Raw genomic sequence first — 12,628 nt, 5'->3', positions numbered from 1 at the left:
GAAATCATAGCGCATATCTTGCAAGTCATAAACAACTATAATAAGAGGTAAATAAGAGGTAAGAGGTCTAAATAAAGACCTAAATAAAGCATCCTAAAAGTTCACACAGGAAGATATCACCTACCTCATGGTTAGTAATGGTGAAGGAGGTGATACAAGAAGGACTGAGTGACAAAGGATGCTTATAAATCAGACATCTAAAGAAAGTTGCATTTAGATGAGTGATCAGTCGCTATTTACTTCAAAATGTCCAGAATGTAACTGATAAGTCACGACTAGATTCAGAAACAAGGTTAGGATGGTAAAAATGTATCTATAAATTTGGGAGTCCCTGGAATAGTTATGTCCATTGAAGTCTTCAAACATGAGCAGCATTCAAAATTCTAGTAAGTTCCCTAGTTATGCTGATGTTGTTGAGAGCGTGGGTACATACATTGGGAACCAAGGATTTATACAACCAAGTCTAATTTTCCTAACTCTCAGCATGACCTATTCAGAATAAATAATCTGAGCTGATGTGAAAATCTTTTTTCTATAGTACTCACAACTGCTTATCTCTCAATTGAAAGTAAATAGATGTATTTCCACCTACCGTTTTTTTTTATTATTATTCTAACTGTCTGTCAGTTCACAGTGGAGAAGCCAAAGCTGCCCAAAAAATATGTTCCTAAAATATGATACACTTTTTTAAAGGCTCTGAAAATTAGTATTTTCCTTTTTCACTGTACTGTAAAAGGTCTGTGCTTTCTGTTGATAGCCTTTTGGACCTTTGTTTGCTAGTCCTTGCTAACCTGCTAGCTTTTTTCAGCAGTCAAATGTTTACTTGAGACTTTTGTCCCATATAGGCAATGGCTTGAAAAGCACTTAGCTATTTACTTTTCGTCTTACTATAAATTATTTATCCTTTAGTCTATAAATGGCTATTTGTAGGATTAGACAAAGTTTGAAAGCTTTGATAAGAGGATTGTTGCATCCAAATTCATGTATAATCCGTAAAAAGCACATGTAAACCTACAACCTCAGCTGGGTTAGCATATGAAAGAGATTCACTGAGCACATGCAAGCAGTACAAATTATTAACCACTTAATATCAGCAAATTTGTTTTTGAAATATAAGCTTATGAATGCAAGTATTCCATGACAAGAAATAATTAAATCCAATTAAAAAACACCTTACCTTGAGTAGATTTCTCTACTTCTTTCCTCTTTCTGCTCTGGCTATTGTAATTCATCCTCAGCTCTTGGTTATACTCATGCAGAGTTTCCCTGGAGTTGTAAGACTGTCTGGGTTTTCTTCCATCTTCACTCTCATCTGAAGAACTGGTATAAGCTAGATCCATTTCATGCTTGACTTTTGACAGAGGCTGGTAAGGTTTGCAGTCTGTTTGCTCCATTTCTGATTAAGCAAGCTCAGTTTCATTAAAAAAAAAAAAAAAGGATGAGGAAGTCGTTTAATGAAGGCAGTTCTGGAAGAGAGTGAAAAACACAAGCCTTCTTAGATTTGTCCTTTTTACAAGGAAACACATCTGGCAGATACACAATTGGTCCTGATAATACTATCAAAGGAGTGAAGCAAAAGACAAAGTAGATGACATGAAGCTAGCCGGAGGCAATAATAACACTTTGTGTTACATGCATATATTGGCAGGCATTTAGGATTAAGCTGGAAATTGCCCTGTCAGAAAATACTCAAAGTAAAAATCCAGACAGCCTAAAAAATATTTATATTGAAATGCAAATAAAGGACTAACATTCTCTTTGCTGTACATGCATTTTTAATGTTAATTTCAATGGTAAGATTTTTTGAAAAGGTTGTCTGATTTGAAAGTGGCCATACTAATATTCACTCAGCATACCCCACATTTGAAATGAAAACTGGTAAGTAAATTGCATTGGCAAAGAACATATTCTTGCCTCTGGTTTAATATTACATTTAAAATAGGGGCTCTGAAAAAGGAAGGATTCTGTGTGAGAGCGGTACCTAGGAGAGCTCATGAAATAAAGTGTCTTTGAGGAGCACTGAGCTCTTTTGTGTTTGTGTTGTGGCTTTTCAGCCTCAGGCCTGCAGAGCATTTTTAATGAGTTAGGCAGTGGTAAATTTTTGTTCTTCCTAATACAGAGAGGATGTAAACAACACTTCTGTTGACTATAGTGGTATAGGAACAGCATGATCTAAATCGGTTTTAGAAATGGAATATTAAACTCCATGATAAATCACTGAGAAAAAAAACCCTTTCCCCGCAGAATGCTGAGCTAGGAGCTGCTGAAGCTCTTAGGGCCAGTGGAGGCATTAGCTGCCCTACTTAGCAGAGAGGGTTGAAAAGATCAAGTGCCATCTGAGACGTCAAAGTCCTCTGGAAAGTTAAAAGTCCTATAAAAAGGTTCTTATTTTCTTTCTTTGTTTTTCAGATTATTTGATCATCACCATTTCCAACCACTGTTGCAACTCTGCTACTTGGTCCTTTATAGGCAATGTTAAAAATCCTACTACAAAACCAAGGAACTATTATTGACTTTTGTAGTGAAATTACCTCCTTTCCTTTTCTTCAGCACTTCTCTATAGGTATTTTCAGAGAAACCTAATAGACATCTAGATGGTGGTCCGCGAAGGAAGCATAGCAATCTATTTGTCTTCTTGGAATTCTACTACATTTATGGCAAACACAGAACATAGAAATCATGCAGCAAAGTTTTCTGGATAGACTGATATGCATAAAAGGGCATATCCTGCTTTATACTACAACAAAAAATTCTAGAAATTGAGATCTTATCTTCCCTAAAAGTATTAAGATCCCCGAATGGGAGACTTCAGTCTTATACCTTTGGATATTGCCTATGCCTCTTAGCACTACCATAAACACACATTAGAAACTACCTATTCCTATCAGTGGTCCAGACAGATACCAACTTTAGTTTGAATTAATATCAGGAATAAGGCCTACAGCAAAGGCAAATATGATATTATAAATGAAGATATACTGATTAAACATTTTAATTTTATTTATTTTTTTGTTTTGTTTGTGTTGCCAGTCCTGGGGCGTGGACTCGGGGCCTGAGCACTGTCCCTGGCTTCTTTTTGCTCAAGGCTATCACTCTACCTCTTGAGCCACGGTGCCACTTCTGGCTTTTTTCTATATATGTGGTGCTGAGGAATCGAACCCAGGGCTTCATGTATACGAGGCGAGCACTTTACCACTAGGCCATATTCCCAGCCTAACTTTTTAATTTTAATGCCCATTGATGCCTTTCTGTTTTCCCTATAACTCATATACTCAAAGAATAGCTGTACTAAGGATCTGTCCTCTGAGCCTTAGGCTTGACCTATAGCTAAGCTGTCTTCTCCAGAACTCAATTTGGTTTTCTAAATGTCCAAATAAGTTTGAAATAAAGGTTATCTTTGTATCTCAAACTTAAGTGTGTTCAAAATTGAACTCCCAATTCCTAAACCCGATCCTTTCATAGTGTTCTGTATCTTGGTAAATTGTCTCTTTGGTCTTCTGTTGGTTTAGGCCAAGAAAACATAGCCATCTTTTTTCTGTCCTTTACGTCTCACATGGAATGATTCATCACTTCTGTACTTGAAATATGTCTAGAATCCAATGTTATTAGTCCACTTTCCCACAACTACATTGGATCAAGTCATTATTTTCCACCTAGATTATTGCTGTATTTTCCCAGTTGGTCCGTTGCATTCACCATTGCCCTATGATAGAATTTGCTTCTCAATGCAACCAGAATGGATGTTTGAGCATATTAATCAATTTAATATATATGAGTGAGATTCATTTGCTCAGAAGTAGCAATGATATATTTCCCTAAAATAAAAGCCAAAAGGCTAAGAGCCTTACACTATTTCTACAAACACATCTCCTCATGTTTTCCTCTTCATTCATGCACTATTGCTACACTAATTCTCTGACTCATTTCTGTCAATGTCAGGCATGTTCTCACTGCAAATTCTTTGCAACTTCTCATTGAACAACCACCCCAAATCTTTCAGTCTTTCAGTCTTTCACAGAAATTATAAAAAAATTACATACTACATATTTTACTTAGTTTACTGTCTGCCACCTGTCTTTCATCACTGAACTACAAGCTCCATGAAGGTAGGCATTGTATGTTCTATTCATTGCTATATCCCTGGGAAGAAACAAAATGAATGATATAGAATAGATATTTGATCAATATATTTTGAATTAGCAAGTAAGCAGTTGTTGAACACTCTCAAGAGCATCTAGAGAGAATGTGAAAATTAATGTCATTGTTTCCACCTCCAAGAAACTTACAGGCTAATGTAAACAATAAGCTAAAAAAAAACTCTAGCACAAAGGATGAAATAACTAATATACATTCAGAGGTGGGAACTGGAGAAGTTGGATTCAGTTTATTTGATCATCACTATGAAGGTCATCATAGCTACTGACAATCTATTGCAGACCTACGCTATCAGACTTAATGCTATGTTTTGTGACTATGATCAATAATGCTAAACTCATTATTCATATTACAGTGTATGGAAACCTATACATTTTCTTTTCCCTCACTATGTCTGTTTGTAATATATGGATTCCTGAAAAAGAGAGAAAGAGAGGGAGAGGGAGAAAGACACAGAGAGATTCATATAACCATTATGAACAATTTTCAAAGTTCTAATCACAGCTGTTCACAGCCATAAATCAGCTAGGAATGTCACACCTACTCAAGGTTAGCGAGTGTCCTTGGAAGCAATCTTCCTTTAAACAGCAAAACTGTTAGAAGGCTTCACAAAATTTTGTCCTAAAATTTGTGTCAGTGACTAAAGTGATGAGGGAAACATTCCAAGTCTCTTTAGGCACGTGAGATAGAGTTGCACATGCTGTGCCTAGGGCTTTGAAAGTATTTAACTGTGCTATTTGTTAAAATGTTAAGAAGTTGAGATTGAATTCAGTGGCAGTTTATTATTTAATAAAAAGCAAATATTTAACATGATCAAGAATATTAGTATTTTAAATCATACAAAGCTTAAAAGCAAAAAAATAAAACTTCCAAAAAAGATGTCATTCCAAATGCCTTATGGTAAAAGATAGCTCATAATTGCTTCACTGAATTTGTCATTCAGAAACCAATATATCAACTTGGAAGTCCAGCACCTACAATACTTGTCAACACACAGAAATAGCAAATGCACATATAATGCTATTCACATAAAAATGTATATTTAGCTGTAATTTTGATAATGATGAATTTTCAATAAAGCAATGAGTATGTTAGGAATATGTGCTGAAGGAGTAGAATAGAAAAAAACATATAAGATGACTATTAGCTACTGCAGCAGATGAATTCAGAAAGTTCACATAGTATGAATTCAAATATCACTACTATGCTTTGCCCTTTGATTTTGACTCTCCTTGCTAACAATGTAAACAATAAATGACTTCTGAAAAGAGCCAAGAAAGCATACATTCATTTATTTCATCCACATAAGGCTAGGAAACGACAACTTGAGATGTTGCAGTTATTTGGCATTTGAAAGACAAAATTGCCATCATAAAAATTAAAACAGCAGTGACCATAGCTTAACACATATGAGAGACAACAGGTACAAGGAAGTGTGGTAGTGCTTTTCCTATGTAATCTTTTTAAATCCTTAAAGCAGCCAGTGAAATAGGTACTATTTTAATTCCCTACTTTGCAAAAAAAAAGGATAATCATGAACCAGAACAGTTAAATGAATTTCCAGATTCAAACAGGTAGTAAATCTTTCCAATGGCCATGTTCATGACTACATTTCTATATAGCCCTTCAGTGGAATACCTGACACTGACCTAGGTGGAAAAAAATTCCCCTCTATGGTAACCTTGTTTCTCTAGATGTAAAAGAACAAGACTATGTTAGCTCAAGGAACTACTTTAGTGGTAAAATTCCATGTTTGCATATTCACTGAAGGGAATGTTAGATTAATTTACCAAAAACTGTGGGCAGATACTAGGGTTTGTTCACATTTTCCATCATACCCTTTAGGGACTTTCCCTTTTAGTTCCCAGACCTCCTAATATATATAGTCCTTTCTACTATAGCATTATAGAGTAGTTGAACTAAAATATTGCTTTGGAACCCTTGTCTTTCTTGCTTACTCCACCCGTTACTTATTTTCTTTTATTTATATTTCTCATGAATTAATCTCTCCAAATGAAAATTAGTTCGCATTCATCCTCAACATATACAGACCAGTCCTACTAAAAGCCATTGATTATAATTTGGAGAATTAACCAAAAAGTGTCACTCCACCTCAGGAAATAAGTGACGGATTCAAAGGAGAACAAGTCTTCCTAAAATGGAGGAAATAAGGCCACATAGTATTTAAGAAATAGCCAAAGAGGAATAGTACTCTTTAAAAATATTATAATAATTGTTCCTCATATACAGACCTTTTATATTAATGCAGATTGAGTAATTCAGATAACACTGGATTTGTGTGTGTGTGCGTGTGTGTGTGTGCGCACGCACGCGCGCATGTGTGTGTTTCCAGTCTTGGAGCTTAAACTCAGGGCTTAGGCTGCTCTGTCTCTGAGTTTCTTTTGCTCGAGGCTAGTGCGCTACCACTTGAACCACAGCTTCACTTTTGACTTTTTTGTTAGTTTACTGGAGGTGAGAGTATCACAGACTTTTGTGTGGGGGCAGCCTTTGGATTGTGATCCGCAAGTCTCAGCCTCCTGAATAGCCAGGATAACAGGCATGAGCTCCCTAAACTCTTAAAAAATGTGAGCTGGATGCCAGTATCTCAAATTTATGATGTCAGTAACTAAGGAGTCTGAAATTTGTGAATCAAATGATGCTTATCTCCAATTCAGGAGCACAAAAAGCCACAAGTGCAGGCATGGCCCAAGTCATAGAGCACAGCCTTGAGCAAAATGTAAAGTGAGCTGAGCATTGATGGCCTACACCTGTGATCCTAGCTACTCAGGAGGCCGAGATCTGAGGATCACGGTTCAAAGCTAGCCTGGGCAAGAAAATCCCTGAGACTCTTATCTCCAATTAAGCACCAGAAAACTAGAAGTGGCCTGTGGTTCAAAGTGGGAGAGTGCTAGCCTTGAGCAAAAAACCTTAGGGACAGAGCCCAGGTTCTGAGTTCAAGCCCCCAAACCTACATAAAAGAAAGCAAGAAAGAACAAAAGAAAGAAAGAAAGAAAGAAAGAGAGAGAGAGAGAGAGAGAGGGAGGGAGGGAGGGAGGGAGGAAGGAAGGAAGGAAGGAAGGAAGGAAGGAAGGAAGGAAGGAAGGAAGGAAGGAAGGAAGGACGGAAGGAAGGTGAGGATAAGAAGCCTTGAGTTTAAGCCCCATAAACAAAAAAGAATGTGAAATCCTGACTCATTTATTTTTCATTAAAAAAGTAAAACACTAAGTGAACTTCTGTGGATATATGTCTGTAAAAATAATGTAATCATTTGATTCTTCACAGAACAGAAGAAGACATTGTCCTCATAGTTTTGTCAGCATATATGAGTGACTGATGTCATCCTAGTCCATTTTCTTCTAATGACACATAAAATGAGTTTCTCTTTTTCCCTTCATGATACTTTCTGCTCTCTGGATTTTTTCATGTTTTTGCATAGTTTCTATAACCATATTTAATGGCTCTACAGAGTGTGGATGTAGCATAATTTTCATATGCACCCATCTATTGTTGGATATTTACATTCTTCCCTCCTCACTTATGAGTATTATAACTGAAGCCATATAAAGGTACCATGAATATCTTCAATTTAAAACAATTATTTCCTTAGGGTAGATTCAAAGAAGTTGAATTAATAAGCCAAAAGATTTGAAATTTTTGTGTCTTTGAGGGATTGTAACGATATAGATTACCATCAGAAGTGTGCATGAGCCCTCTCCTCTCAGTATACCCTTACCAATACTAAGTATTAGTTTTAATGTCTATTTAAAATAAGTAAATTAATGGCACCTTTTAATTCTCATTTCCTTGATTGAAAGTGAGGTTCAATATTTTTCTGAATATTTGCTAGTTCTAGAGCCTCTCTTTTGAAGCCATTTTCAGCTTTTATACACTTGTCTAGTGGAAACCTTAAATATTTTTTAAAAATTAAACTATACTAGTTCTATACAACTTATAAATAAACCCCTTATGTGCTGAGACTGTCTTTCACAGTCTTTCTCTTTGCCATTTTTATGTTTGTCCTTTAGAAATGTAGTCATGGACTGGACATAAAGAAATAGCTCCAAAAAATTCTACAAACTCACTAAACCTCCAAAATTTTGCAAAACTAGTGTATTAATACTGAACTATTCAGTAGATATTTGATTATCTTCATTTATTCAAAAAATGTATTGTGCATTGAATACATTTTAACACAAAAATATTGACTGGTGTGTGATGATGATCTAGGTAGATACTTAAAGCCAAAACTTAAGTTTGATTTTGCCATAGAATTGGCCAGTGTTGTCTTGTGTCACATATATACCATAATGTTTCAGTGGATACAAAGAAATATAAGACGTCATTTTTAGGACATAGGCTGAAATTTTTATGTACGAATTATGGGTCTTATCCAGAAAGAGATTTCTTCTGTATTAGTTTGCTTTCTTGCTACATAGATTTTTTTTTACTATGCTTAGGATGTAACTAACATCCCAGTGTTGAAGTAAAGTTCTGTTTATTACTTTGGTCCATATGCATTTGATGAAGCTGTCTTTTATTTTTAAAAATCTTACAAGGAAAGGAGAAAAGGTTCCTCTTGGAAACAAAATACTCCTGTAAACCTGATTGAACTCATTTTTGAGAACAGGTACAGTTGACAGCCTTGCGGTATCTTGGCTGGCTCTTTGGCAATTTTGAAAGAGAACATGGAAGTAGTTTAACTCTACAATTAAAGGATAATAATCTGAGTGGCTGGTAATATGGCCCAGTTGTAGAGTGCTTGCCTTGCATACATAAAGTCCCGAGTTTGATTCCTCAGCACCACATATATAGAAAAAGCCAGAAGTAGTGCTGGGGCTCAAGTGGTAGAGTCCTAGCCTTGAGCAAAAAGAATCCAGGGACAGTTCTCTGGCCCTGAGTTCAAGCCCCAGGACTGGCAACAACAACAACAACAACAACAACAATAATAATTAAGACTGAGCTCTCTTTCTATAAATTCTTATTTCTTCTGGCTGCTTCTGTTTTTGTTCTCTTTATTTTTCTTAAAAGTCAATTTGATGGACCCTAATACTGAATCACACAAGAAAAGTAGAGAGAGAAAATAATTAGTGAATGTGAAAGATGATGATGCTCTGAGTCTCCACAAACTGTAGGCAATTATTTCAGAATCTGAAGTTTACTCTCATTGTAGTATTTCCAGTTGCTGCCTGCCATGGATTTCTCCCTGTCTCTGTCCCTACCTTTCTGTCTCTTTCTCTGTCTCTTTCTTACATACACACATACACACACATTCATAGACACAGGAATTTGGACAGAATTCTTCTCAACTAACACTAAGCATATTATGACTTTGATGACTTTCTATTATATACTATACTGCAAATGGCAATTGCTTAGTGGATTCCAAAATTAACATCCAGAATCTTATTGAAAAAGAGATCTTTTCTGAAATTGTGTAAATATATAGCACATTTTGATTCCTTACTAATTTGCAAATAATAATTCATGTTTACACTGGAGTGACACTATCTCCATCACACCATCTATTTTGAAACTCTTATAGCCTCATAAAGTAATTTTAAATTATTTTTCTCTTATTACTTTCTCAACATCCTTTGTCACAGTGGATTATGTAGATCATCTAAACACTTAATAGAGGGAACAATCTTCAAGAAAATTGAAGGTAACTCAATATATAAAAGCTTTGTCATTCTTTAGAGAAGAACAATAGCTACTTATTTGCTCCAAGTAAATAATCATATTCAATTCATTTTTTGTACAATGAAATCCATCAGGGTTTTGTAAATTTCATAGTACTTTTAGCATTAACATACTTATACAAAATGTACCATCAAATTTAATATAGTGTCTTGAAAAATAATAGGCTTCAATATGGTATTATAACTAAACATAACACTTTCTTCCATAGTTTACAAATAGCAAGTATTAATGAAACATCTTTGTTGCTCTCTCCAGCAAGAGTTCAGCAAATTTGGCACTTCGTCAGTAATCCTTCCAAGTTTCATGTAGAACAAATGGAAGCAGCAGCATTTGCACTGTTAACTACTGGAACTTCATTTTCAATTATGCTAAAGATTACACTGAAAAGGAGCTAATTAAATTAACATAAGATATTCTACGACTATATAGACCCTTCAGTGACTTAATTGGTGAGGGGTATACAGAAATTAACAATGCTTTTTGGGATTTTCTCTTGTGGACAAATCACAACTATTTCAAAGGTAGGTTATTATTATTTTTAAAAATTCTATATTGGAATCTTAAAATGTAAATGCTAGACTCAGCTTTATGACAATGTAGTGTGCATCTATTTCTTACCTATAATGTGCGGAAAATACCTAATATTTTGCATTTCAAGTTACTCACAATGTTGTCACAGTTGGTACATGGAAAGAAAGACTGAAGTGTCAGTATGGCTGAATGCTCTAAGGTGCCAGACTCAAGCTGTGCCTTCCCAGGTTCAGGACTTCTGGTCTCCGTATGGAGGTGTGGGTTTGAATCCCACTTCTGAAACAAGTACTTTTAGAAGTGGTGCTGAGGCTCAAAGTGGTAGAGCACTAGCCTTGAGCTGAAGAGCTGAAGAGCCCAGGCCCAGAGTTCAAGCCCCATGACCAACCAAAAAACAAAAAAACAAAAAACACCCAAAACTGAGTTATAAAGAAAGACTGAAAGGTAGAAAACAAACAAATACTAGAAAACTCTGGTACAAATTCAAATCTTTACTTTTCTTATGTACAACTGCTACTGTAATAATTAGTATTGTGCTATGCTATAATTAGTTAATATTAGTAACTGATACATTTATCAATAGTAAAAAGTAATAGAAAAAGGAGCGGATATTCATTTATGCAATATATTATTAATTAACATTGAATCCTCAAAACTTTTATGAGATACGTTTTCCCATGTTACAAATAGTTAAAAAAATAGGCACCAAAGGTTAAGTAATTGCTTTAAGATCATACAGCTAGAATTCAAATCTAATGGGTTAATTTCCAAAGGTCTCTTCTCTTGGTGATAAATAGTCACAAACTGTCAGAAATAGGTGTAATGGTAGCTGTTGTATCCATAGTGAACAACTCACATAAGAATTTCTATTTTCAGATGCAACTTAGAAAGTGCTCAAGTAGCTTGTGGAAGCTACTGAAGCTGAAAGATAATTGGTTTCACTTATGTAACAAAGAGAAATGTGCTTATTGGACAGTGTGGCCTAAAGGTGTCCAGGAAAACCAGATGCCGGTGGCTTCTGCCTATAATACTGGTTAACTACTTAGGAAGCTGAGACTCTGAGGATAGTGGTTCAAAGCAAGATGAGGCAGAAAACCCTATAAGACTCTATTTTTTTTAAATTACCAGAGAAAACAGATTGGAGCTGCTATGGTTCAAATGCTAGAGCACCAGCAGTTAGAAAAAGATGAGTGAGCACAAGGAAATGATTTCAAACCCTAGTATGCAAAAAGAAATTTAAATCTGATGTCAGCATAGCATTCTAAGATACTATGAATAAAACCAGAGAAACTATGAAGACAATGGCCATTCTGTCAGGCTCTGGGTACAACATAATTCCCTCCACTTGGCATATATTGAACCTTAGACTAGTGCACATGGTATTGGAAATGTGTGATCAGTTTGATATATATCTGGGCACGAGTTCAGGTACAAAGTAGGAAATTTGCTAGATTTCCTCAGTCTCATCTCAACAAATACTCTGTAAAAACTATAGCACAGATGTCACTGTATTTTGGTCTTTGTAATTCCCTTTTCTAATATTTAAGTCTTCACATTTTACCAACTGGGAACAATACAAGGGGTTGCTAAATGGGTTGCTACCATTGAGAGTAGGGTTGAAATGCAAGTGAACTGGGGGTCAGGATGTCTGACTTTCAGTCCATTGTGTCATTTACTATATGACATAGGATGAACTAGTTACTTCCCTACATTTGCACAGCACAAGCTAACTGCTGACAGATTAATCTAATATTAGACTATGTATTGAAGCACCATATAAATGTTAAGATTATTTATTCAGTTATGATTATTAATGATTTTTACAATTAAAATGTATCAAAACGAGGCTATCCATTCTTTTGAGAAAATGATTAAGAAAATGCATGTTTATGTCAAAACTCACAGCCATACTTATGTGACGAAGTACTAGATATTGGAATTTGCTTATTGTTTCTTTATTAAGTATATTATTTTCCATCATGGCTGGAACTCAGGGCCTGGATGCTGTGAGCTGTCCCAGGATCTCAGCTAGTACTCTACCACTGGAGCCACAGCTCCACTTCAAGCTCTTTTTGTGGTTAATTGGAGATATGAGTCTCATGGACTTTCCTACCATGACTGGCTTTGAACCACAATCCTCAGATCTCAGCCTCCTGAGTAGCCAGGATTACAGGCTTGGGCAACAAGCACCTGAGTATTAGGTGTAATTATTTTATAACATAAATACAACTCACCCATTTTAATG

General features: G+C 35.6%; 1 protein-coding gene across 6 annotated transcripts in view; it reads right to left on the bottom strand.

Moving 5' to 3' along the window:
- Positions 1 to 12,628, bottom strand: part of Tenm1 (teneurin transmembrane protein 1) — a 786,931-nt gene that overhangs the window by 544,859 nt on the left and 229,444 nt on the right. For all 6 annotated transcript variants that reach the window (XM_048335936.1, XM_048335935.1, XM_048335937.1 and 3 more), the window contains one exon: positions 1,178 to 1,466. In XM_048335936.1, coding sequence (XP_048191893.1) covers positions 1,178 to 1,394 — 217 coding nt within the window. In that variant the 5' untranslated portion in view covers positions 1,395 to 1,466. The remainder of the gene's footprint in view (positions 1 to 1,177; positions 1,467 to 12,628) is intronic.

Source organism: Perognathus longimembris, chromosome 28 (assembly GCF_023159225.1).
Source record: "Perognathus longimembris pacificus isolate PPM17 chromosome 28, ASM2315922v1, whole genome shotgun sequence".
NCBI classification, from domain to species: Eukaryota; Metazoa; Chordata; class Mammalia; order Rodentia; family Heteromyidae; genus Perognathus; species Perognathus longimembris.
The sequence above is the reverse complement of the archived record's forward strand: the minus strand, read 5'-3'. Positions and strand labels throughout refer to the sequence as shown.